This window comes from Oncorhynchus mykiss, chromosome 9 (assembly GCF_013265735.2).
Source record: "Oncorhynchus mykiss isolate Arlee chromosome 9, USDA_OmykA_1.1, whole genome shotgun sequence".
NCBI classification, from domain to species: Eukaryota; Metazoa; Chordata; class Actinopteri; order Salmoniformes; family Salmonidae; genus Oncorhynchus; species Oncorhynchus mykiss.
In genome coordinates, this window is record NC_048573.1 from 68,954,134 (window position 1) to 68,978,008 (window position 23,875).

Here is a 23,875-nt window from a genome sequence, read left to right on the forward strand (position 1 = left end):
GCACAGGGACTATGGTGGTCTGCTTGAAACATGTAGGTATTACAGACTGGGCCAGGGAGAGGTTGAAAATGTAATTGAAGACACTTGCCAGCTGATCAGCGCATGCTCTGAGTATACGTCCTGGTAATCCATCTGGCCCAGAGGCCTTGTGAATGTTAACCTGTTTAAAGGTCTTACTCAAATCGGCTACGGAGAGCGAGATCACACAGTCGTCCAGAACAGTTACTTCACTGTCCTGTCAGTGCTCCCTCAGGAAAAGCACTTCATCTTCTCTTCCCAGAATAAAGCATTTCCTGGAAAACAAAGTGACCAGAATAAAGAAGTCTGTGTACTTCTCTCTATGACTTCCCCTCTTGTTTCTCTCTGTGGCTTCCTTTCTTGTACTTGTCTTGTGGAGTTGCTGTCAGTCATCCAAACATGAAGTCAACAACCTACAGCTGGCTCATCTCTTTCATGAACAATCCCACTTCAAAAATACACAAATACGCCAAAACAGTGTTTTATTTCAGCGTGTTCTCTGTGTAGAGAACAACTTATCTGTGAGCTGGAGTTGTCCACAGGGAGTGAAGGGTTAAGGGTTGGGTAATGTTGCCCATGATGAGCTGCCCAAATATGTCAGGAAGAAAGACATTTCTCCTATTTTGGGGAGGAATAGTCTAAAGTTGTTTATGTTAAAATCAACAAGAGGAAGTGTAGAATCGAAATAGAATGGCTGTCTGGTCATCGTTAGGGAGTCGGAGTCACCCTGTCACAGAGTCATGATAATTGCCGGGGTAGATAGAGTGGCTTGTTTTTAATGTGGTCATACTAATGAGTGAGTGCGTGTGATGCTGATCAGCATTAAAACCATAAGCGTGACAGCTGACTTAGCAGCTCTGGGGTTCTGCCAGATGACCCTTGGTAGAGGGGAAATAAAGCCAGGGTAATTGGCCACTGTTCTGTTATTTTCTGTGCCGAGTGCTGAAAAGTCTCCCTATCATCCCAAGAATGTCTTCTACCTCTCTCCGCCAAGGTCAGAGGCAGACCATGGAAATGTGTTCGGTGCCGTGGAGTCACGTCCAGGTTATTGCCAGTTATAGGTTCATAAAGACAATGAACTGACTACTATGGGATTTTCCATTGTTGATCTCTGGCAATCTCGCCTTGCAGATTTTTTCAGTTCTGTTTATTTACCACTGTTTATTTACCACTTTATTTACCACTGTTTATTTACCACTGTTTATTTACCACTTTATTTACCACTGTTTATTTACCACTGTTTATTTTTGTCCAGCATTGCTCTTTGAATACTTGTTTCACTTGGAGGAGGGGTGGAGGAGAGGATAGGAGACGAGGGGGTTGTTGTAGTCACTGTTAACACTGGCTCCATGACTGGGAGGAAGGAGGGGTGGAGGAGAGGATAGGAGACGAGGGGGTTGTTGTAGTCACTGTTAACACTGGCTCCATGACTGGGAGGAAGGAGGGGTGGAGGAGAGGATAGGAGACGAGGGGGTTGTTGTAGTCACTGTTAACACTGGCTCCATGACTGGGAGGAAGGAGGGGTGGAGGAGAGGATAGGAGACGAGGGGGTTGTTGTAGTCACTGTTAACACTGGCTCCATGACTGGGAGGAAGGAGGGGTGGAGGAGAGGATAGGAGACGAGGGGGTTGTTGTAGTCACTGTTAACACTGGCTCCATGACTGGGAGGAAGGAGGGGAGGAGGAGAGGATAGGAGACGAGGGGGTTGTTGTAGTCACTGTTAACACTGGCTCCATGACTGGGAGGAAGGAGGGGTGGAGGAGAGGATAGGAGACGAGGGGGTTGTTGTAGTCACTGTTAACACTGGCTCCATGACTGGGAGGAAGGAGGGGTGGAGGAGAGGATAGGAGACGAGGGGGTTGTTGTAGTCACTGTTAACACTGGCTCCATGACTGGGAGGAAGGAGGGGTGGAGGAGAGGATAGGAGACGAGGGGGTTGTTGTAGTCACTGTTAACACTGGCTCCATGACTGGGAGGAAGGAGGGGTGGAGGAGAGGATAGGAGACGAGGGGGTTGTTGTAGTCACTGTTAACACTGGCTCCATGACTGGGAGGAAGGAGGGGTGGAGGAGAGGATAGGAGACGAGGGGGTTGTTGTAGTCACTGTTAACACTGGCTCCATGACTGGGAGGAAGGAGGGGTGGAGGAGAGGATAGGAGACGAGGGGGTTGTTGTAGTCACTGTTAACACTGGCTCCATGACTGGGAGGAAGGAGGGGTGGAGGAGAGGATAGGAGACGAGGGGGTTGTTGTAGTCACTGTTAACACTGGCTCCATGACTGGGAGGAAGGAGGGGTGGAGGAGAGGATAGGAGACGAGGGGGTTGTTGTAGTCACTGTTAACACTGGCTCCATGACTGGGAGGAAGGAGGGGTGGAGGAGAGGATAGGAGACGAGGGGGTTGTTGTAGTCACTGTTAACACTGGCTCCATGACTGGGAGGAAGGAGGGGTGGAGGAGAGGATAGGAGACGAGGGGGTTGTTGTAGTCACTGTTAACACTGGCTCCATGACTGGGAGGAAGGAGGGGTGGAGGAGAGGATAGGAGACGAGGGGGTTGTTGTAGTCACTGTTAACACTGGCTCCATGACTGGGAGGAAGGAGGGGTGGAGGAGAGGATAGGAGACGAGGGGGTTGTTGTAGTCACTGTTAACACTGGCTCCATGACTGGGAGGAAGGAGGGGTGGAGGAGAGGATAGGAGACGAGGGGGTTGTTGTAGTCACTGTTAACACTGGCTCCATGACTGGGAGGAAGGAGGGGAGGAGGAGAGGATAGGAGACGAGGGGGTTGTTGTAGTCACTGTTAACACTGGCTCCATGACTGGGAGGAAGGAGGGGTGGATGAGAGGATAGGAGACGAGGGGGTTGTTGTAGTCACTGTTAACACTGGCTCCATGACTGGGAGGAAGGAGGGGTGGAGGAGAGGATAGGAGACGAGGGGGTTGTTGTAGTCACTGTTAACACTGGCTCCATGACTGGGAGGAAGGAGGGGAGGAGGAGAGGGGAGGAGACGAGGGGGTTGTTGTAGTCACTGTTAACACTGGCTCCATGACTGGGAGGAAGGAGGGGTGGAGGAGAGGATAGGAGACGAGGGGGTTGTTGTAGTCACTGTTAACACTGGCTCCATGACTGGGAGGAAGGAGGGGTGGAGGAGAGGATAGGAGACGAGGGGGTTGTTGTAGTCACTGTTAACACTGGCTCCATGACTGGGAGGAAGGAGGGGTGGATGAGAGGATAGGAGACGAGGGGGTTGTTGTAGTCACTGTTAACACTGGCTCCATGACTGGGAGGAAGGAGGGGAGGAGGAGAGGATAGGAGACGAGGGGGTTGTTGTAGTCACTGTTAACACTGGCTCCATGACTGGGAGGAAGGAGGGGTGGATGAGAGGATAGGAGACGAGGGGGTTGTTGTAGTCACTGTTAACACTGGCTCCATGACTGGGAGGAAGGAGGGGTGGAGGAGAGGATAGGAGACGAGGGGGTTGTTGTAGTCACTGTTAACACTGGCTCCATGACTGGGAGGAAGGAGGGGTGGATGAGAGGATAGGAGACGAGGGGGTTGTTGTAGTCACTGTTAACACTGGCTCCATGACTGGGAGGAAGGAGGGGAGGAGGAGAGGATAGGAGACGAGGGGGTTGTTGTAGTCACTGTTAACACTGGCTCCATGACTGGGAGGAAGGAGGGGTGGATGAGAGGATAGGAGACGAGGGGGTTGTTGTAGTCACTGTTAACACTGGCTCCATGACTGGGAGGAAGGAGGGGTGGAGGAGAGGATAGGAGACGAGGGGGTTGTTGTAGTCACTGTTAACACTGGCTCCATGACTGGGAGGAAGGAGGGGAGGAGGAGAGGGGAGGAGACGAGGGGGTTGTTGTAGTCACTGTTAACACTGGCTCCATGACTGGGAGGAAGGAGGGGAGGAGGAGAGGATAGGAGACGAGGGGGTTGTTGTAGTCACTGTTAACACTGGCTCCATGACTGGGAGGAAGGAGGGGTGGAGGAGAGGATAGGAGACGAGGGGGTTGTTGTAGTCACTGTTAACACTGGCTCCATGACTGGGAGGAAGGAGGGGTGGAGGAGAGGATAGGAGACGAGGGGGTTGTTGTAGTCACTGTTAACACTGGCTCCATGACTGGGAGGAAGGAGGGGAGGAGGAGAGGATAGGAGACGAGGGGGTTGTTGTAGTCACTGTTAACACTGGCTCCATGACTGGGAGGAAGGAGGGGTGGAGGAGAGGATAGGAGACGAGGGGGTTGTTGTAGTCACTGTTAACACTGGCTCCATGACTGGGAGGAAGGAGGGGAGGAGGAGAGGGGAGGAGACGAGGGGGTTGTTGTAGTCACTGTTAACACTGGCTCCATGACTGGGAGGAAGGAGGGGTGGAGGAGAGGATAGGAGACGAGGGGGTTGTTGTAGTCACTGTTAACACTGGCTCCATGACTGGGAGGAAGGAGGGGAGGAGGAGAGGATAGGAGACGAGGGGGTTGTTGTAGTCACTGTTAACACTGGCTCCATGACTGGGAGGAAGGAGGGGTGGAGGAGAGGATAGGAGACGAGGGGGTTGTTGTAGTCACTGTTAACACTGGCTCCATGACTGGGAGGAAGGAGGGGAGGAGGAGAGGATAGGAGACGAGGGGGTTGTTGTAGTCACTGTTAACACTGGCTCCATGACTGGGAGGAAGGAGGGGAGGAGGAGAGGATAGGAGACGAGGGGGTTGTTGTAGTCACTGTTAACACTGGCTCCATGACTGGGAGGAAGGAGGGGTGGAGGAGAGGATAGGAGACGAGGGGGTTGTTGTAGTCACTGTTAACACTGGCTCCATGACTGGGAGGAAGGAGGGGAGGAGGAGAGGATAGGAGACGAGGGGGTTGTTGTAGTCACTGTTAACACTGGCTCCATGACTGGGAGGAAGGAGGGGTGGAGGAGAGGATAGGAGACGAGGGGGTTGTTGTAGTCACTGTTAACACTGGCTCCATGACTGGGAGGAAGGAGGGGAGGAGGAGAGGATAGGAGACGAGGGGGTTGTTGTAGTCACTGTTAACACTGGCTCCATGACTGGGAGGAAGGAGGGGAGGAGGAGAGGATAGGAGACGAGGGGGTTGTTGTAGTCACTGTTAACACTGGCTCCATGACTGGGAGGAAGGAGGGGTGGAGGAGAGGGGAGGAGACGAGGGGGTTGTTGTAGTCACTGTTAACACTGGCTCCATGACTGGGAGGAAGGAGGGGTGGAGGAGAGGATAGGAGACGAGGGGGTTGTTGTAGTCACTGTTAACACTGGCTCCATGACTGGGAGGAAGGAGGGGAGGAGGAGAGGATAGGAGACGAGGGGGTTGTTGTAGTCACTGTTAACACTGGCTCCATGACTGGGAGGAAGGAGGGGAGGAGGAGAGGATAGGAGACGAGGGGGTTGTTGTAGTCACTGTTAACACTGGCTCCATGACTGGGAGGAAGGAGGGGTGGAGGAGAGGGGAGGAGACGAGGGGGTTGTTGTAGTCACTGTTAACACTGGCTCCATGACTGGGAGGAAGGAGGGGTGGAGGAGAGGATAGGAGACGAGGGGGTTGTTGTAGTCACTGTTAACACTGGCTCCATGACTGGGAGGAAGGAGGGGTGGAGGAGAGGATAGGAGACGAGGGGGTTGTTGTAGTCACTGTTAACACTGGCTCCATGACTGGGAGGAAGGAGGGGAGGAGGAGAGGATAGGAGACGAGGGGGTTGTTGTAGTCACTGTTAACACTGGCTCCATGACTGGGAGGAAGGAGGGGTGGAGGAGAGGATAGGAGACGAGGGGGTTGTTGTAGTCACTGTTAACACTGGCTCCATGACTGGGAGGAAGGAGGGGAGGAGGAGAGGGGAGGAGACGAGGGGGTTGTTGTAGTCACTGTTAACACTGGCTCCATGACTGGGAGGAAGGAGGGGTGGAGGAGAGGATAGGAGACGAGGGGGTTGTTGTAGTCACTGTTAACACTGGCTCCATGACTGGGAGGAAGGAGGGGTGGAGGAGAGGATAGGAGACGAGGGGGTTGTTGTAGTCACTGTTAACACTGGCTCCATGACTGGGAGGAAGGAGGGGAGGAGGAGAGGATAGGAGACGAGGGGGTTGTTGTAGTCACTGTTAACACTGGCTCCATGACTGGGAGGAAGGAGGGGTGGAGGAGAGGATAGGAGACGAGGGGGTTGTTGTAGTCACTGTTAACACTGGCTCCATGACTGGGAGGAAGGAGGGGTGGAGGAGAGGATAGGAGACGAGGGGGTTGTTGTAGTCACTGTTAACACTGGCTCCATGACTGGGAGGAAGGAGGGGAGGAGGAGAGGATAGGAGACGAGGGGGTTGTTGTAGTCACTGTTAACACTGGCTCCATGACTGGGAGGAAGGAGGGGTGGAGGAGAGGATAGGAGACGAGGGGGTTGTTGTAGTCACTGTTAACACTGGCTCCATGACTGGGAGGAAGGAGGGGAGGAGGAGAGGGGAGGAGACGAGGGGGTTGTTGTAGTCACTGTTAACACTGGCTCCATGACTGGGAGGAAGGAGGGGTGGAGGAGAGGATAGGAGACGAGGGGGTTGTTGTAGTCACTGTTAACACTGGCTCCATGACTGGGAGGAAGGAGGGGTGGAGGAGAGGATAGGAGACGAGGGGGTTGTTGTAGTCACTGTTAACACTGGCTCCATGACTGGGAGGAAGGAGGGGAGGAGGAGAGGATAGGAGACGAGGGGGTTGTTGTAGTCACTGTTAACACTGGCTCCATGACTGGGAGGAAGGAGGGGTGGAGGAGAGGATAGGAGACGAGGGGGTTGTTGTAGTCACTGTTAACACTGGCTCCATGACTGGGAGGAAGGAGGGGAGGAGGAGAGGATAGGAGACGAGGGGGTTGTTGTAGTCACTGTTAACACTGGCTCCATGACTGGGAGGAAGGAGGGGAGGAGGAGAGGATAGGAGACGAGGGGGTTGTTGTAGTCACTGTTAACACTGGCTCCATGACTGGGAGGAAGGAGGGGTGGAGGAGAGGATAGGAGACGAGGGGGTTGTTGTAGTCACTGTTAACACTGGCTCCATGACTGGGAGGAAGGAGGGGTGGAGGAGAGGATAGGAGACGAGGGGGTTGTTGTAGTCACTGTTAACACTGGCTCCATGACTGGGAGGAAGGAGGGGTGGAGGAGAGGATAGGAGACGAGGGGGTTGTTGTAGTCACTGTTAACACTGGCTCCATGACTGGGAGGAAGGAGGGGAGGAGGAGAGGATAGGAGACGAGGGGGTTGTTGTAGTCACTGTTAACACTGGCTCCATGACTGGGAGGAAGGAGGGGAGGAGGAGAGGATAGGAGACGAGGGGGTTGTTGTAGTCACTGTTAACACTGGCTCCATGACTGGGAGGAAGGAGGGGTGGAGGAGAGGGGAGGAGACGAGGGGGTTGTTGTAGTCACTGTTAACACTGGCTCCATGACTGGGAGGAAGGAGGGGTGGAGGAGAGGATAGGAGACGAGGGGGTTGTTGTAGTCACTGTTAACACTGGCTCCATGACTGGGAGGAAGGAGGGGAGGAGGAGAGGATAGGAGACGAGGGGGTTGTTGTAGTCACTGTTAACACTGGCTCCATGACTGGGAGGAAGGAGGGGTGGAGGAGAGGGGAGGAGACGAGGGGGTTGTTGTAGTCACTGTTAACACTGGCTCCATGACTGGGAGGAAGGAGGGGTGGAGGAGAGGATAGGAGACGAGGGGGTTGTTGTAGTCACTGTTAACACTGGCTCCATGACTGGGAGGAAGGAGGGGTGGAGGAGAGGATAGGAGACGAGGGGGTTGTTGTAGTCACTGTTAACACTGGCTCCATGACTGGGAGGAAGGAGGGGAGGAGGAGAGGGGAGGAGACGAGGGGGTTGTTGTAGTCACTGTTAACACTGGCTCCATGACTGGGAGGAAGGAGGGGTGGAGGAGAGGATAGGAGACGAGGGGGTTGTTGTAGTCACTGTTAACACTGGCTCCATGACTGGGAGGAAGGAGGGGTGGAGGAGAGGATAGGAGACGAGGGGGTTGTTGTAGTCACTGTTAACACTGGCTCCATGACTGGGAGGAAGGAGGGGAGGAGGAGAGGATAGGAGACGAGGGGGTTGTTGTAGTCACTGTTAACACTGGCTCCATGACTGGGAGGAAGGAGGGGTGGAGGAGAGGATAGGAGACGAGGGGGTTGTTGTAGTCACTGTTAACACTGGCTCCATGACTGGGAGGAAGGAGGGGAGGAGGAGAGGATAGGAGACGAGGGGGTTGTTGTAGTCACTGTTAACACTGGCTCCATGACTGGGAGGAAGGAGGGGAGGAGGAGAGGATAGGAGACGAGGGGGTTGTTGTAGTCACTGTTAACACTGGCTCCATGACTGGGAGGAAGGAGGGGTGGAGGAGAGGATAGGAGACGAGGGGGTTGTTGTAGTCACTGTTAACACTGGCTCCATGACTGGGAGGAAGGAGGGGTGGAGGAGAGGATAGGAGACGAGGGGGTTGTTGTAGTCACTGTTAACACTGGCTCCATGACTGGGAGGAAGGAGGGGAGGAGGAGAGGATAGGAGACGAGGGGGTTGTTGTAGTCACTGTTAACACTGGCTCCATGACTGGGAGGAAGGAGGGGTGGAGGAGAGGATAGGAGACGAGGGGGTTGTTGTAGTCACTGTTAACACTGGCTCCATGACTGGGAGGAAGGAGGGGAGGAGGAGAGGGGAGGAGACGAGGGGGTTGTTGTAGTCACTGTTAACACTGGCTCCATGACTGGGAGGAAGGAGGGGTGGAGGAGAGGATAGGAGACGAGGGGGTTGTTGTAGTCACTGTTAACACTGGCTCCATGACTGGGAGGAAGGAGGGGTGGAGGAGAGGATAGGAGACGAGGGGGTTGTTGTAGTCACTGTTAACACTGGCTCCATGACTGGGAGGAAGGAGGGGAGGAGGAGAGGATAGGAGACGAGGGGGTTGTTGTAGTCACTGTTAACACTGGCTCCATGACTGGGAGGAAGGAGGGGTGGAGGAGAGGATAGGAGACGAGGGGGTTGTTGTAGTCACTGTTAACACTGGCTCCATGACTGGGAGGAAGGAGGGGAGGAGGAGAGGATAGGAGACGAGGGGGTTGTTGTAGTCACTGTTAACACTGGCTCCATGACTGGGAGGAAGGAGGGGAGGAGGAGAGGATAGGAGACGAGGGGGTTGTTGTAGTCACTGTTAACACTGGCTCCATGACTGGGAGGAAGGAGGGGTGGAGGAGAGGATAGGAGACGAGGGGGTTGTTGTAGTCACTGTTAACACTGGCTCCATGACTGGGAGGAAGGAGGGGTGGAGGAGAGGATAGGAGACGAGGGGGTTGTTGTAGTCACTGTTAACACTGGCTCCATGACTGGGAGGAAGGAGGGGTGGAGGAGAGGATAGGAGACGAGGGGGTTGTTGTAGTCACTGTTAACACTGGCTCCATGACTGGGAGGAAGGAGGGGAGGAGAAGAGGATAGGAGACGAGGGGGTTGTTGTAGTCACTGTTAACACTGGCTCCATGACTGGGAGGAAGGAGGGGAGGAGGAGAGGATAGGAGACGAGGGGGTTGTTGTAGTCACTGTTAACACTGGCTCCATGACTGGGAGGAAGGAGGGGTGGAGGAGAGGGGAGGAGACGAGGGGGTTGTTGTAGTCACTGTTAACACTGGCTCCATGACTGGGAGGAAGGAGGGGTGGAGGAGAGGATAGGAGACGAGGGGGTTGTTGTAGTCACTGTTAACACTGGCTCCATGACTGGGAGGAAGGAGGGGAGGAGGAGAGGATAGGAGACGAGGGGGTTGTTGTAGTCACTGTTAACACTGGCTCCATGACTGGGAGGAAGGAGGGGAGGAGGAGAGGATAGGAGACGAGGGGGTTGTTGTAGTCACTGTTAACACTGGCTCCATGACTGGGAGGAAGGAGGGGTGGAGGAGAGGGGAGGAGACGAGGGGGTTGTTGTAGTCACTGTTAACACTGGCTCCATGACTGGGAGGAAGGAGGGGTGGAGGAGAGGATAGGAGACGAGGGGGTTGTTGTAGTCACTGTTAACACTGGCTCCATGACTGGGAGGAAGGAGGGGTGGAGGAGAGGATAGGAGACGAGGGGGTTGTTGTAGTCACTGTTAACACTGGCTCCATGACTGGGAGGAAGGAGGGGAGGAGGAGAGGGGAGGAGACGAGGGGGTTGTTGTAGTCACTGTTAACACTGGCTCCATGACTGGGAGGAAGGAGGGGTGGAGGAGAGGATAGGAGACGAGGGGGTTGTTGTAGTCACTGTTAACACTGGCTCCATGACTGGGAGGAAGGAGGGGTGGAGGAGAGGATAGGAGACGAGGGGGTTGTTGTAGTCACTGTTAACACTGGCTCCATGACTGGGAGGAAGGAGGGGAGGAGGAGAGGATAGGAGACGAGGGGGTTGTTGTAGTCACTGTTAACACTGGCTCCATGACTGGGAGGAAGGAGGGGTGGAGGAGAGGATAGGAGACGAGGGGGTTGTTGTAGTCACTGTTAACACTGGCTCCATGACTGGGAGGAAGGAGGGGAGGAGGAGAGGATAGGAGACGAGGGGGTTGTTGTAGTCACTGTTAACACTGGCTCCATGACTGGGAGGAAGGAGGGGAGGAGGAGAGGATAGGAGACGAGGGGGTTGTTGTAGTCACTGTTAACACTGGCTCCATGACTGGGAGGAAGGAGGGGTGGAGGAGAGGATAGGAGACGAGGGGGTTGTTGTAGTCACTGTTAACACTGGCTCCATGACTGGGAGGAAGGAGGGGTGGAGGAGAGGATAGGAGACGAGGGGGTTGTTGTAGTCACTGTTAACACTGGCTCCATGACTGGGAGGAAGGAGGGGTGGAGGAGAGGATAGGAGACGAGGGGGTTGTTGTAGTCACTGTTAACACTGGCTCCATGACTGGGAGGAAGGAGGGGAGGAGGAGAGGATAGGAGACGAGGGGGTTGTTGTAGTCACTGTTAACACTGGCTCCATGACTGGGAGGAAGGAGGGGAGGAGGAGAGGATAGGAGACGAGGGGGTTGTTGTAGTCACTGTTAACACTGGCTCCATGACTGGGAGGAAGGAGGGGTGGAGGAGAGGGGAGGAGACGAGGGGGTTGTTGTAGTCACTGTTAACACTGGCTCCATGACTGGGAGGAAGGAGGGGTGGAGGAGAGGATAGGAGACGAGGGGGTTGTTGTAGTCACTGTTAACACTGGCTCCATGACTGGGAGGAAGGAGGGGAGGAGGAGAGGATAGGAGACGAGGGGGTTGTTGTAGTCACTGTTAACACTGGCTCCATGACTGGGAGGAAGGAGGGGAGGAGGAGAGGATAGGAGACGAGGGGGTTGTTGTAGTCACTGTTAACACTGGCTCCATGACTGGGAGGAAGGAGGGGTGGAGGAGAGGGGAGGAGACGAGGGGGTTGTTGTAGTCACTGTTAACACTGGCTCCATGACTGGGAGGAAGGAGGGGTGGAGGAGAGGATAGGAGACGAGGGGGTTGTTGTAGTCACTGTTAACACTGGCTCCATGACTGGGAGGAAGGAGGGGTGGAGGAGAGGATAGGAGACGAGGGGGTTGTTGTAGTCACTGTTAACACTGGCTCCATGACTGGGAGGAAGGAGGGGAGGAGGAGAGAATAGGAGACGAGGGGGTTGTTGTAGTCACTGTTAACACTGGCTCCATGACTGGGAGGAAGGAGGGGTGGAGGAGAGGATAGGAGACGAGGGGGTTGTTGTAGTCACTGTTAACACTGGCTCCATGACTGGGAGGAAGGAGGGGAGGAGGAGAGGGGAGGAGACGAGGGGGTTGTTGTAGTCACTGTTAACACTGGCTCCATGACTGGGAGGAAGGAGGGGTGGAGGAGAGGATAGGAGACGAGGGGGTTGTTGTAGTCACTGTTAACACTGGCTCCATGACTGGGAGGAAGGAGGGGTGGAGGAGAGGATAGGAGACGAGGGGGTTGTTGTAGTCACTGTTAACACTGGCTCCATGACTGGGAGGAAGGAGGGGAGGAGGAGAGGATAGGAGACGAGGGGGTTGTTGTAGTCACTGTTAACACTGGCTCCATGACTGGGAGGAAGGAGGGGTGGAGGAGAGGATAGGAGACGAGGGGGTTGTTGTAGTCACTGTTAACACTGGCTCCATGACTGGGAGGAAGGAGGGGTGGAGGAGAGGATAGGAGACGAGGGGGTTGTTGTAGTCACTGTTAACACTGGCTCCATGACTGGGAGGAAGGAGGGGAGGAGGAGAGGATAGGAGACGAGGGGGTTGTTGTAGTCACTGTTAACACTGGCTCCATGACTGGGAGGAAGGAGGGGTGGAGGAGAGGATAGGAGACGAGGGGGTTGTTGTAGTCACTGTTAACACTGGCTCCATGACTGGGAGGAAGGAGGGGAGGAGGAGAGGGGAGGAGACGAGGGGGTTGTTGTAGTCACTGTTAACACTGGCTCCATGACTGGGAGGAAGGAGGGGTGGAGGAGAGGATAGGAGACGAGGGGGTTGTTGTAGTCACTGTTAACACTGGCTCCATGACTGGGAGGAAGGAGGGGTGGAGGAGAGGATAGGAGACGAGGGGGTTGTTGTAGTCACTGTTAACACTGGCTCCATGACTGGGAGGAAGGAGGGGAGGAGGAGAGGATAGGAGACGAGGGGGTTGTTGTAGTCACTGTTAACACTGGCTCCATGACTGGGAGGAAGGAGGGGTGGAGGAGAGGGGAGGAGACGAGGGGGTTGTTGTAGTCACTGTTAACACTGGCTCCATGACTGGGAGGAAGGAGGGGTGGAGGAGAGGATAGGAGACGAGGGGGTTGTTGTGGTCACTGTTAACACTGGCTCCATGACTGGGAGGAAGGAGGGGAGGAGGAGAGGGGAGGAGACGAGGGGGTTGTTGTAGTCACTGTTAACACTGGCTCCATGACTGGGAGGAAGGAGGGGAGGAGGAGAGGGGAGGAGACGAGGGGGTTGTTGTGGTCACTGTTAACACTGGCTCCATGACTGGGAGGAAGGAGGGGAGGAGGAGAGGGGAGGAGACGAGGGGGTTGTTGTGGTCACTGTTGACACTGGCTCCATGATTGGAGGAGGGAAGGGGGAGAGGGGAGGAGATGAGGGGGTTGTTGTGGTCACTGTTGACACTGTTGACACTGACTGGGAGGAGGGAAGGGGGAGAGGGGAGGAGACGAGGGGGTTGTTGTGGTCACTGTTGACACTGGCTCCATGACTGGGAGGAGGGAAGGGGGAGAGGGGAGGAGACGAGGGGGTTGTTGTGGTCACTGTTAACACTGGCTCCATGACTGGGAGGAGGGAAGGGGGAGAGGGGAGGAGACGAGGGGGTTGTTGTGGTCACTGTTGACACTGGCTCCATGACTGGGAGGGGGGAAGCGGGAGAGGGGAGGGGGTTGTTGTGGTCACTGTTAACACTGTCTCCATGACTGGGAGTCACACACAGTAATTACCGATACCAGAGGGACACATGACCTCTGTCCTATATGTGCTGTTCTGTCCTGTACCCACCCTCAGGTGTTTGGACAGAGAGAGAGAGGGAGGGAGTGAGAGAGAGAGAGAGAGAGAGAGAGAGAGAGAGAGAGAGAGAGAGAGAGAGAGAGAGAAAGAGCGAGTGAATGGAAGATGGAAGGAGGGAAGGAGGGATGGGGAGAGGGATGGCAGAGAGAGACAGGAGGAGAGCTGGAGAGAGAGAGAGAGAGAGAGACATGAAGAGAAAGAGGAAGAAAGAGAGGGAGCGGGAGACATATTATGGACAGAGTGTAAGCCAGATGGATAAAGAGATAATACCTTACAGCAGGTCCCGGGCCTTTGAGGGGCCCAACCAATGATTAAGGGACATTACTAGGTCTGCTTCTGAATGTTCATTAGGTCTGCTTCTGAACGTTCATTAGGTCTGCTTAGAGTGTTCATTAGGTCTGTTTCAGAACGTTCGTTAGGTCTGCTTCTGAACGTTCATTAGGTCTGCTTAGAGTGTTCATTAGGTCTGTTTCAGAATGTTCATTAGGTCTGCTTTAAAACGCTCATTAGGTCTGCTTCAGAGTGTTCATTAGGTCAACTTCAAAACGCTCATTAGGTCTGCTTCAGATCGCTCATACCAGCTTATTAAAAATGATTTACAGGGGGTTGGCGATGGTGTGTTTGAAGAGAAAAGCCTAGCTTGGAGATATACAGTCAGGTACCTCCAATGTGACATGAACCTTAGACCTTAGTCACACCCCACCATCTTCTCTATCAGGAGAGTCTATGAGAATGGACAGCTGCCTAAGGGACACTAACCATCCCCATGCCTGTTGGGCACTATAACATCCCCCAATGCTCTGATGAGACCCTCTGTGATGAAAGCACAAGGTCATCTGGCATCAGCTCTCAATACCGATTGGCTTCCCTTTCATCACTGCCCTCTGATTGGCTGTCTCATGGTGAAAACAGTTGTGGGGCCCTATAAAATCCACGTTGCGGAGAACGCAGACGGACTCACTGAATCCAAAACATTAAAACGGAATTCAACAATATTAAAAAATTGATTGAACTTAGTAGAACATTTCTTAATTTGCCCAAGATGATCATAATACATGAACAAAATGCATCAGTGATTCATATTTTCATTCAACTTTCTGAAGAGACAAAGTGGGAATGCCCATGTCTGTGTGCCCATCATTTGTCTACCTCTTTGTGTAGCCGTTAGCGATTATGCTAATGAACCATCTTCTAGTAGATGGATAGGCTTTACAAAAAACCTTCTCATTTAAATGTCAACTACAAAGTAGCCTATGCCTACCTGGCAGAATGATATCATTATTATTCTTAGCATCTTATTGCATTAATCCAGCGGCCATTTTGTTTATCAATCTCTGCAATCACATGTGAGCTACAGAAACACCTCCAACCAAACAAGTGTCTTGCTGGTGCACACTTGAATTAAAAGGTATCCACACCCAAATAAAGGTTCAATAAATGTTAAATAAAGGTTCAATTTAAAAAATGTTTAAAAAAAAACACCCAAAAATGTAAACATCTAGATTTTTCCCAGACCTCAAAGGTTTAAGCATTGTTGTGGGCTTGTTGTTTTAATATAAAAAAGTGTGATTTGTAGAGCGAAAACCTGGAAAAACAAAACGTAGAAACAGAATTTCGAGGGAAAAATATGGAATTAGGCCAAAAACTGATTTTATAGGCCCCTACAGTTGGGTAATTAGCATAAATGGTAATTGTTGTGAATAAATGCCATGTGAAGACAACAATTGGTTCCAGTACTAATATAATCATATTTACATATGTCCATAACACATCGATGAAATCATAGGAATTTACTAGTGCCATTTCTTTGTGTGATTTTCTCTGGTGATGAGACGACCAGAATCTGGTTGTGAAATTCCTGCCATGTGGTTCTCAAGGACCACTCCATTAGGCCGCTGTCTGTTTTGATATGTCATGAGCTTCTATGACTCAATGTAGAACAGTGTTACAACCAATAATTTATATATAGAGTAGATGACTGACAGGGGGCACTGTTTTGAAGCCACCATGCCTCCATCTTGGCACTTCCCCACCGTTGTAAAAATCTTTGGGGGGAAGGTATAGAGAGGCACTCACTCACTCACTCACTCACTCACTCACTCACTCACTCACTCACTCACTCACTCACTCACTCACCCACTCACTCACTCACTCACTCACTCACTCACTTATCCACCCACTCCCTCACTCACTCACTCACTCACTCACTCACTCACTCACTCACTCACTCACTCACTCACTCACTCACACACTCACACACTCTAATAACATACCAGTAATGTTACCTCATCCCCAGCTAGTCTCTCATAGAACTGCACATGCATTCACAGTGAGTGCATTAGCCATGGTTCCTGGCTTTGATGGATCAAAACATTGGTTGGACCAGTGGCCCATCTATGAGCGGGAGAGAGGGGTTAGCACTGTGAGCCTTACCAGCTGGGCCTGTTAAGAAAAAGATAGAGTGGGAGAGGAGGGAGAGGTACACAGAAGGAGAGCGGGAGTAAGGGAGAGGGTAGAGGGTAGAGGGTAGAGGGGAGAGGGGAGAGCACTTGCAGGAAGCGTGTTCGTAAGTGTTGGCCAAAGAGATGGAATCTGGTGTGTTTTTTGGCATAATGCTCCCCTGCTGCAGGCCCCATCGCTCACTCTGAGAGGGGAGGGCAGCAGGCTGGGAGAGAGAGGGGAGGGGGGATGCTGCGAGAGAGAGGGAAAGATTGACAGGGGGAGAGAGGGGAAAGAGAGGGGAGGGCAGCAGACTGGGAGAGAGAGGGAAAGATTGACAGGGAGAGAGAGGGGAAAGAGAGGGGAGGGCAGCAGACTGGGAGAGAGAGGGAAAGATTGACAGGGAGAGAGAGGGGAAAGAGAGGGGAGGGCAGCAGATTGGGAGAGAGAGGGAAAGATTGACAGGGAGAGAGAGGGGAAAGAGAGGGGAGGGCAGCAGACTGGGAGAGAGAGGGGGGGATGCTGCGAGAGAGAGGGAAAGATTGACAGGGAGAGAGAGGGCAAAGAGAGGGGAGGGCAGCAGGCTGGGAGAGAGAGGGGTGGGGGATGCTGCGAGAGAGAGGGAAAGATTGAGAGGGAGAGATAGGGGAAAGAGAGGGGAGGGCAGCAGACTGGGAGAGAGAGGGGGGGGGAATGCTACGAGAGAGAGGGAAAGATTGACAGGGAGAGAGAGGGGAAAGAGAGGGGAGGGCAGCAGACTGGGAGAGAGAGGGGGGGAATGCTGCGAGAGAGAGGGAAAGATTGACAGGGAGAGAGAGGGGAAAGAGAGGGGAGGGCAGCAGACTGGGAGAGAGGGGGGGGATGCTGCGAGAGAGAGGGAAAGATTGACAGGGAGAGAGGGGGGGAGAGAACGCGGGATAGAGGGATTATTAGAGAAAGGCGGAAAGAGAATTTTTGAGGGATGGAGAGAGAGCCAGTTTGGAAGAGAACGAGAGAAAGTGAGGATGTGGTGGGAGAGAAAAGGTTGAGATAGAGGAGAGGGACAGTTGGAGAGAGAGAGAGAAAGAGAGGATGTGGTGGGAGAGAAAAGGTTGAGATAGAGGAGAGGGACAGTTGGAGAGAGAGAGAGAAAGAGAGGATGTGGTGGGAGAGAAAAGGTTGAGATAGAGGAGAGGGACAGTTGGAGAGAGAGAGAGAAAGAGAGGATGTGGTGGGAGAGAAAAGGTTGAGATAGAGGAGAGGGACAGTTGGAGAGAGAGAGAGAAAGAGAGGATGTGGTGGGAGAGAAAAGGTTGAGATAGAGGAGAGGGACAGTTGGAGAGAGAGAGAGAAAGAGCGTGGAACATTTTACTAGAGTGCTGTCTGGTTGTCATTCTATGTTGTTCTTTCAAACTGGTTTCATGTCTGCAGCAGAACCATGCATCCTTTTAGACATGGTTCTTGTTCCCGCAAGTTACGTGTTCTCAGTTTTCCAAGCCCATCTTGCAGCCAGGACACAGGATACCCTATTGCACAAGATGTTGAAAATAGGTATTTTGGGGTTGAAAACATGTTGAAAATATGTTTTTCAACCAATTCTGCTCATTGGGTAAGATCTGCTATAATTCTTGAAGATTTATAGAATATAGCAGTGGTGTTTACATGAAATTGACTGAAACAAGCTCTCTGATGTAGTCATGTGTCTCGTTTTAGCACATTGTCTGTTGACCCCTGACCTATTCTAGCATCTGTATGACAAGAAGAGGTTTGAGGCCCACACACTTTCTTAGAGATGCGCACAAGAACACTAGTTATATTTGGCCCACACACTCAAACACACCCCTACCCAAGGCTTCTGTCACTTCCCTCTGTACACAATGAGATGTACAAGCCCTTGCCCTTTCCTGTGGCCAAACAAACAGGCGTAACAGGGTTGGGGAGTGGAAACGCTGGGACACACTGGCCGGCAGTGAGCTCAGCCATTACGAAAGCATGACTGTGGTCTTCGACCCTGCCTCAGCCCCACCACCACCACCGCTGCAGCGCTTCCACTTCCTCCCTGGGTCAGAGGTCAAGATCTGGAGCCCACTGCACATGGGAAATGGTGTGTGTGTGTGTGTGTGTGTGTGTGTGTGTGTGTGTGTGTGTGTGTGTGTGTGTGTGTGTGTGTGTGTGTGTGTGTGTGTGTGTGTTTCTACTGCATGGTTTTAATTTGTACTTTGTAGCCCTTTGTCTGTTTATGTGAATCAGTGTGCGTATGACCTAGTTAGTGCACTTTGATCATGTGCACATGCTCCCAGGCTACAACTGTGCCATTGTGTGAGTGACACCAAGGAGAAGTATATATTAGCAAGATAAATGCAGCAGCCTCGGACGGTCCCACCAAACGCCTCTGAGAGTGTTGGGACTTGCATACCATACTTCCCTGGTCATGGTATATCTACTGTAATCTACGTTCAGGTGGATTCATATCTTCGTTGGATGACAGGGCTTTCTTATCTGGCTTTAGATGTGTTTTCTCTCTCTCCTTATCTCTCTGTCCGTCTGAGTGAGGGAGCATTTCCCCCGGCCCATCTTCCCCGGTGGCCTCGCCAGCCCCACCACTCCCTTCCCTCTTTCCTGGAGGGAAATACAACAACAAAAACCAGACGGCAGAAAGCAAAACTTAGCGGATAGCTTCAGAATGCTATGTTTATGTTTGACTATGTGTTTGGTTTAATATTGTTTCTCGTTGGAAAAATGGTATGTTGTTATGTTTCAGGTGACCACAGCTTGCATCCCAGCTCTCCCGTCTGATCTGGTAAGTTGACCACTCGCTCTCTCTCTCTGTCTCTCTCTCTCTCTCTCTCTCTCTCTCTCTCTCTCTCTCTCTCTGTCTCTCTTGCGCTCTCTCTCTCTCTCTCTCTTGCTCTCTCTCTCTCGCTCTGTCTCTCTTGCTCTCTCTCTCTCTCTCTCTGTCTCTCTTGCTCTCTCTCTCTCTCTCTCTGTCGCTCTCTGTCTCTCTTGCTCTCTCTCTCGCTGTCTCTCTCTGTCTCTCTTGCTCTCTCTCTCTCTCTCTGTCTCTCTTGCTCTCTCTCACTCTTTCATAGTCCACTTCATTCCTTCAATTTATGTTTGAAATAAATCAGCTGTGACCATCCCTAAATCTGCAGTGCTGTTGGAAAATGGCAGAAGCTTCTCTTTTCCTTGGCTTGAAGAGTGGGCTTGGTTTGTTCTTGTATGAGGAGAGGGTTTTCTAGAAGTAGATTGTAACAGGAAGTAGTATAGGTTGGGCCGTCAGGAAAGAAGCCTGTTTGTCTCTCATTACTGTAAGTCTCTCCTTGTTGCATTACCGTATGTCTCTCCTTGTTGCATTACTGTATGTCTCTCCTTGTTACATTACCGTATGTCTCTCCTTGTTGCATTACCGTATGTCTGTCCTTGTTGCATTACCGTATGTCTCTCCTTGTTGCATTACCGTATGTCTGTCTGTCCTCGCAGGGCAAAGGAACTGCTCCATCCCGACACATCCAACACCTGGTAAGAGTGTTCTTTCTTCCTCTCCACAAATTAATGCTGATGCTGTTTCTCTTATCGGTGTCAGAAATGGTGGTAATTTAATTTCTCTCTGTCTTCAGGGCTCCACAAGGTCTTTGACTTACAACAAACAGAGGAACACCCTCTCCAGGTAACTCAGCTCTCTATCATACCCTATTTCAATTCATAATTTCCTCGTACAGGAGGATGAGGAAGAGGGGGAGGAGGAGGAGGAGGATTTAATGGAGCATTATGATGAGGAGGGGGAAGAGGTGGAGGAGGGGAAAGAGGAGGAGGAGGGGGAGGGAGGAGCAGGGGGAGGGGGAGGATGATGGTGAGGAAAATCTACTGGAGCATTGTGATGAGGAGGGGGAAGAGGAGGAGGAGGGGGAGGGAGGAGCAGGGGGAGGATAAGGAGGAGGATGTACTCTAGCATTATGATGAGGAGGGGGATGAGGAGGAGGAAGGAGAGGAGGAGGAGGGAGATGATTATGTACTGTAGCATTATGATGAGGAGCAGGATGAGGAGGAGGAGGAAGAGGAGGGAGATGATTATGTACTGTAGCATTATGATGAGGAGGAAGAGGATGTACTGTAGCATTATGATGAGGAGGAAGAGGAGGGAGATGATGATGTACTGTAGCATTATGATGAGGAGGGGGATGAGGAGGAGGGAGATGATTATGTACTGTAGCATTATGATGAGGAGGGGGATGAGGAGGAGGGAGATGATTATGTACTGTAGCATTATGATGAGGAGGGGGATGAGGAGGAAGAGGAGGGAGATGATTATGTACTGTAGCATTATGATGAGGAGGAAGAGGATGTACTGTAGCATTATGATGAGGAGGAAGAGGAGGGAGATGATGATGTACTGTAGCATTATGATGAGGAGGGGGATGATTATGTACTGTAGCAGTATGATGAGGAGGAAGAGGATGTACTGTAGCATTATGATGAGGAGGGGGATGAGGAGGAGGGAGATGATTATATACTGTAGCATTATGATGAGGAGGAAGAGGATGTACTGTAGCATTATGATGAGGAGGGGGATGAGGAGGAGGGAGATGATTATGTACTGTAGCATTATGATGAGGAGGAAGAGGATGTACTGTAGCATTATGATGAGGAGGGGGATGAGGAGGAGGGAGATGATTATGTACTGTAGCATTATGATGAGGAGGAAGAGGATGTACTGTAGCATTATGATGAGGAGGGGGATGAGGAGGAGGGAGATGATTATGTGCTCTAGCATTATGATGAGGAGGAAGAGGATGTACTACTACTCCTTTTTATTCTCTTCATTTGTCTTCTCCCCGCTCTTGCTCTCTCTCTCGCGCTCTGTTTCTATGTTCTCACTCCTCCTTTTATCCCTCTCATTCTCCACATCCTCTCATTCTCCACCTCCTGTCATTCTCCACCTCATCTCATTCTCCACATCCTGTCATTCTCCACCTCATCTCATTCTCCACCTCATCTCATTCTCCACCTCATCTCATTCTCCACCTCCTGTCATTCTCCACCTCATCTCATTCTCCACATCCTCTCATTCTCCACCTCATCTCATTCTCCACCTCATCTCATTCTCCACCTCATCTCATTCTCCACCTCCTGTCATTCTCCACCTCATCTCATTCTCCACATCCTCTCATTCTCCACCTCCTGTCATTCTCCACCTCATCTCATTCTCCACCTCATCTCATTCTCCACCTCCTGTCATTCTTCACCTCATCTCATGCTCCACCTCATCTCATTCTCCACCTCATCTCATTCTCCACCTCCTGCCATTCTCCACCTCATCTCATTCTCCACCTCATCTCATTATCCACCTCATCTCATTCTCCAACTGCACTACCTCCAGGTCTTTCTGTGGTGCATTACATATTTTTCAGAGTTTCTCTCTTGACCCCATTCTTCAAATCAGTCGCGACCCCTAGTTTGGTGAAAGCTGGGTTAATTAATATAAGGGAGACTGAAAATGTATGTTTTCAGGGTTGTTTTAGAGCTCAAAACAGTAACAGAACATACATCTATAGACCACAGCATAAATCCCAGCAATCTCCCTGATTAGGAGTATCAGTGTGGACCGTGTGATGGAGAGAGTCATGGAGCGTCATTATGACTTTGACCTGACCTACATCACCGAGGGGATCATCTCTGTGTTCTTCCCCCCTCTGCTGGACGAGCAGCGCTACCGTCTCAACCTCAAGGAGGTGACCGCCATGCTCAGGTCCAAGCACCAGGACAAGTTCCTGGTGAGTACAGTACTTTCTGCCGCTGATGTAGACATGGGCTTCCAATATCCACAATACCAACCTAGCACTTAATATGAAGGAATGCATTCTAAGTGGTATGCTAAGTGGTATTCTAAGTGGTATGCTATAGCCATACACTCAGCTTTCATATGGGGGGGGGGGGGGGGGGGGGGGGGGGGGGGGGTCCGGCGGGGGGCTGGGACCCCCTTTTCGAAAGTTTGAGAATCTTTCAAACAATTGAAACAACTTTTTCCTGCAATCTAAAGCCATAATCATAATGTTTAATTCTATGCCAAAGAAACATCAAGCTTAGCATCTCTCTTGAGCTGTCTGTATCCTCTTGGTTATTTTTTTAAATAAACTAAATATGCTTCTCTGCATCCCTGCTAAAATCTGGATAAAAGGTTGAAAGAAATGTTTGTCTTATTCAGTACATTTAGTAATTGCTTGCTTTTCTAAAGTCTACCAACCTTGCCAGCAGACAAGCTAGCTACTCTAACTTGATTGATAGCCTGAAATGGATTCTTGGTAGCTAATTGGGAGATGAGGTTGGGAGATTCGGATCCTAGCTGGGTTAGCTAATGACAACTTAATAAAATGGCTAGGTGGCTAGTAGTATTACAGAGAAACAACAACAACAAAATAAATTATTATTTTTTAATTAAAAGACAAATCTGAGGGGGCACATGCTCCTGTGCCCCCTATGGGCATGATGCCTCTGCTTGCTGGGCTGGTTGAACACACATCATTCATTTGAATATCCATTTTCCTTTCAGCTCTTCAACCTCTCTGAACGACACCATGACATCACCCGCATGAATCCAAAGGTATCATTTTTTATTTTCTGTATCAATACTGTATCAGTTTCTAAGGCTAAGTATATTAATGTACTTTTCCTCACTATTTTCCCATGTGGTCCAGGTCCTTGACTTCGGCTGGCCTGACTTCCATGCCCCTCCCCTGGACAAGATCTGTGCCATGTGTAAGGCCATGGAGACGTGGCTGACCTCCGACCCCCAGCATGTGGTGGTCCTGCACTGCAAGGTCAGGGTTCAGGCTTGCTTCTGACTAGGTTTTAAAGGGTAGTTTTGTTGTTTGTAAGGGCTTTTAGGGGCTGCTGGCTTCACATAGATGACTCACGTATTTCACTCACAGAGGCTCTTTGATCAGTGCAATAAGTCATCTTTGTATCTTTTCACTGTGAAATGTTGAAATTGCTATGAGATCTTGTAGGGGTAGTGACATTCGTGTCTTTAAAACAATAATAATCCGTTCCTCAAGCCCGGGGCTAAAAACCGTTGGGACTTCATGTTCTTTTGGCACTGATCTTTCTCCTTCAGGGCAACAAGGGCAAAACAGGAGTGATTATTGCAGCCTACATGCACTACAGCAAGATCTCTGCAGGGTGAGTGTCCTGTCCCGCATCCAAAGCCACAGTTTCCACACTGAGCATGGTTTAGGGCTGTAGTAGTGGAAACTGGCTTGTTCTTTGGCTCAAGCCAGCTGCATTCATGTACTTCTGGCTCTTAGAGAGCCTGGTCTTGTCCATTATGGGAAAGTTATGTAAATGTTGTATAATTCTCTACGTGAAGTGTGTATTCTTGTTGTGCGGTGTGTCGCTTTAATTCTGTGTTTTTTTGTGTTTGAGCAGGGCAGACCAGGCCCTCAGCACCCTGGCCATGAGGAAGTTCTGCGAGGATAAGGTATCTTCCTCCCTCCAACCGTCCCAAAACAGGTAAGCACCGTCTTGTTGTCCATGTTGTCTATATCACTAACCAACAAGTGCTGTAAATGTCTGTATGTCTCTCTCGCTCTTCCCTCTTCCTTCCCATCCCTTTCTCTCCGGTAGACACTGAGTATACAAAACATTAAGAACACGTGCTCTTTCCATGACATAGACGGACCAGGTGTATCCAGCTGAAAGCTATGATCCGTTATTGATGTTAAATCCACTTCAATCAGTGTAAATGAAGGGGAGGAGACAGGTTAAGACGCGGACTGTGTATTTGTGCCATTCAGGGGGTGAATGGGCAAGACAAAACACTTAAGTGCCTTTGAACGGGGTATGGTAGTAGGTGCCAGGCATAGCGGTTTATGTCAACAACTGCAACGCAGCTGGATTTTTCATGCTCAACAGTTTCCTGTGGGTATCAAGAATGGTCC

The 23,875-nt window shown here is 51.3% G+C and overlaps 1 protein-coding gene across 3 annotated transcripts in view; it reads left to right on the forward strand.

Annotated features, from left to right (window-relative positions):
• LOC110531258 (tensin-2) overlaps positions 1-23,875 on the forward strand; it is a 75,889-nt gene that overhangs the window by 36,950 nt on the left and 15,064 nt on the right. For all 3 annotated transcript variants that reach the window (XM_036988832.1, XM_036988833.1, XM_036988834.1), the window contains exons 4-11: positions 18,703-18,740; positions 19,418-19,460; positions 19,559-19,608; positions 21,529-21,712; positions 22,489-22,539; positions 22,634-22,756; positions 23,053-23,117; positions 23,364-23,447. In XM_036988832.1, the coding sequence (XP_036844727.1) occupies positions 18,703-18,740; positions 19,418-19,460; positions 19,559-19,608; positions 21,529-21,712; positions 22,489-22,539; positions 22,634-22,756; positions 23,053-23,117; positions 23,364-23,447 (638 nt within the window). The remainder of the gene's footprint in view (positions 1-18,702; positions 18,741-19,417; positions 19,461-19,558; positions 19,609-21,528; positions 21,713-22,488; positions 22,540-22,633; positions 22,757-23,052; positions 23,118-23,363; positions 23,448-23,875) is intronic.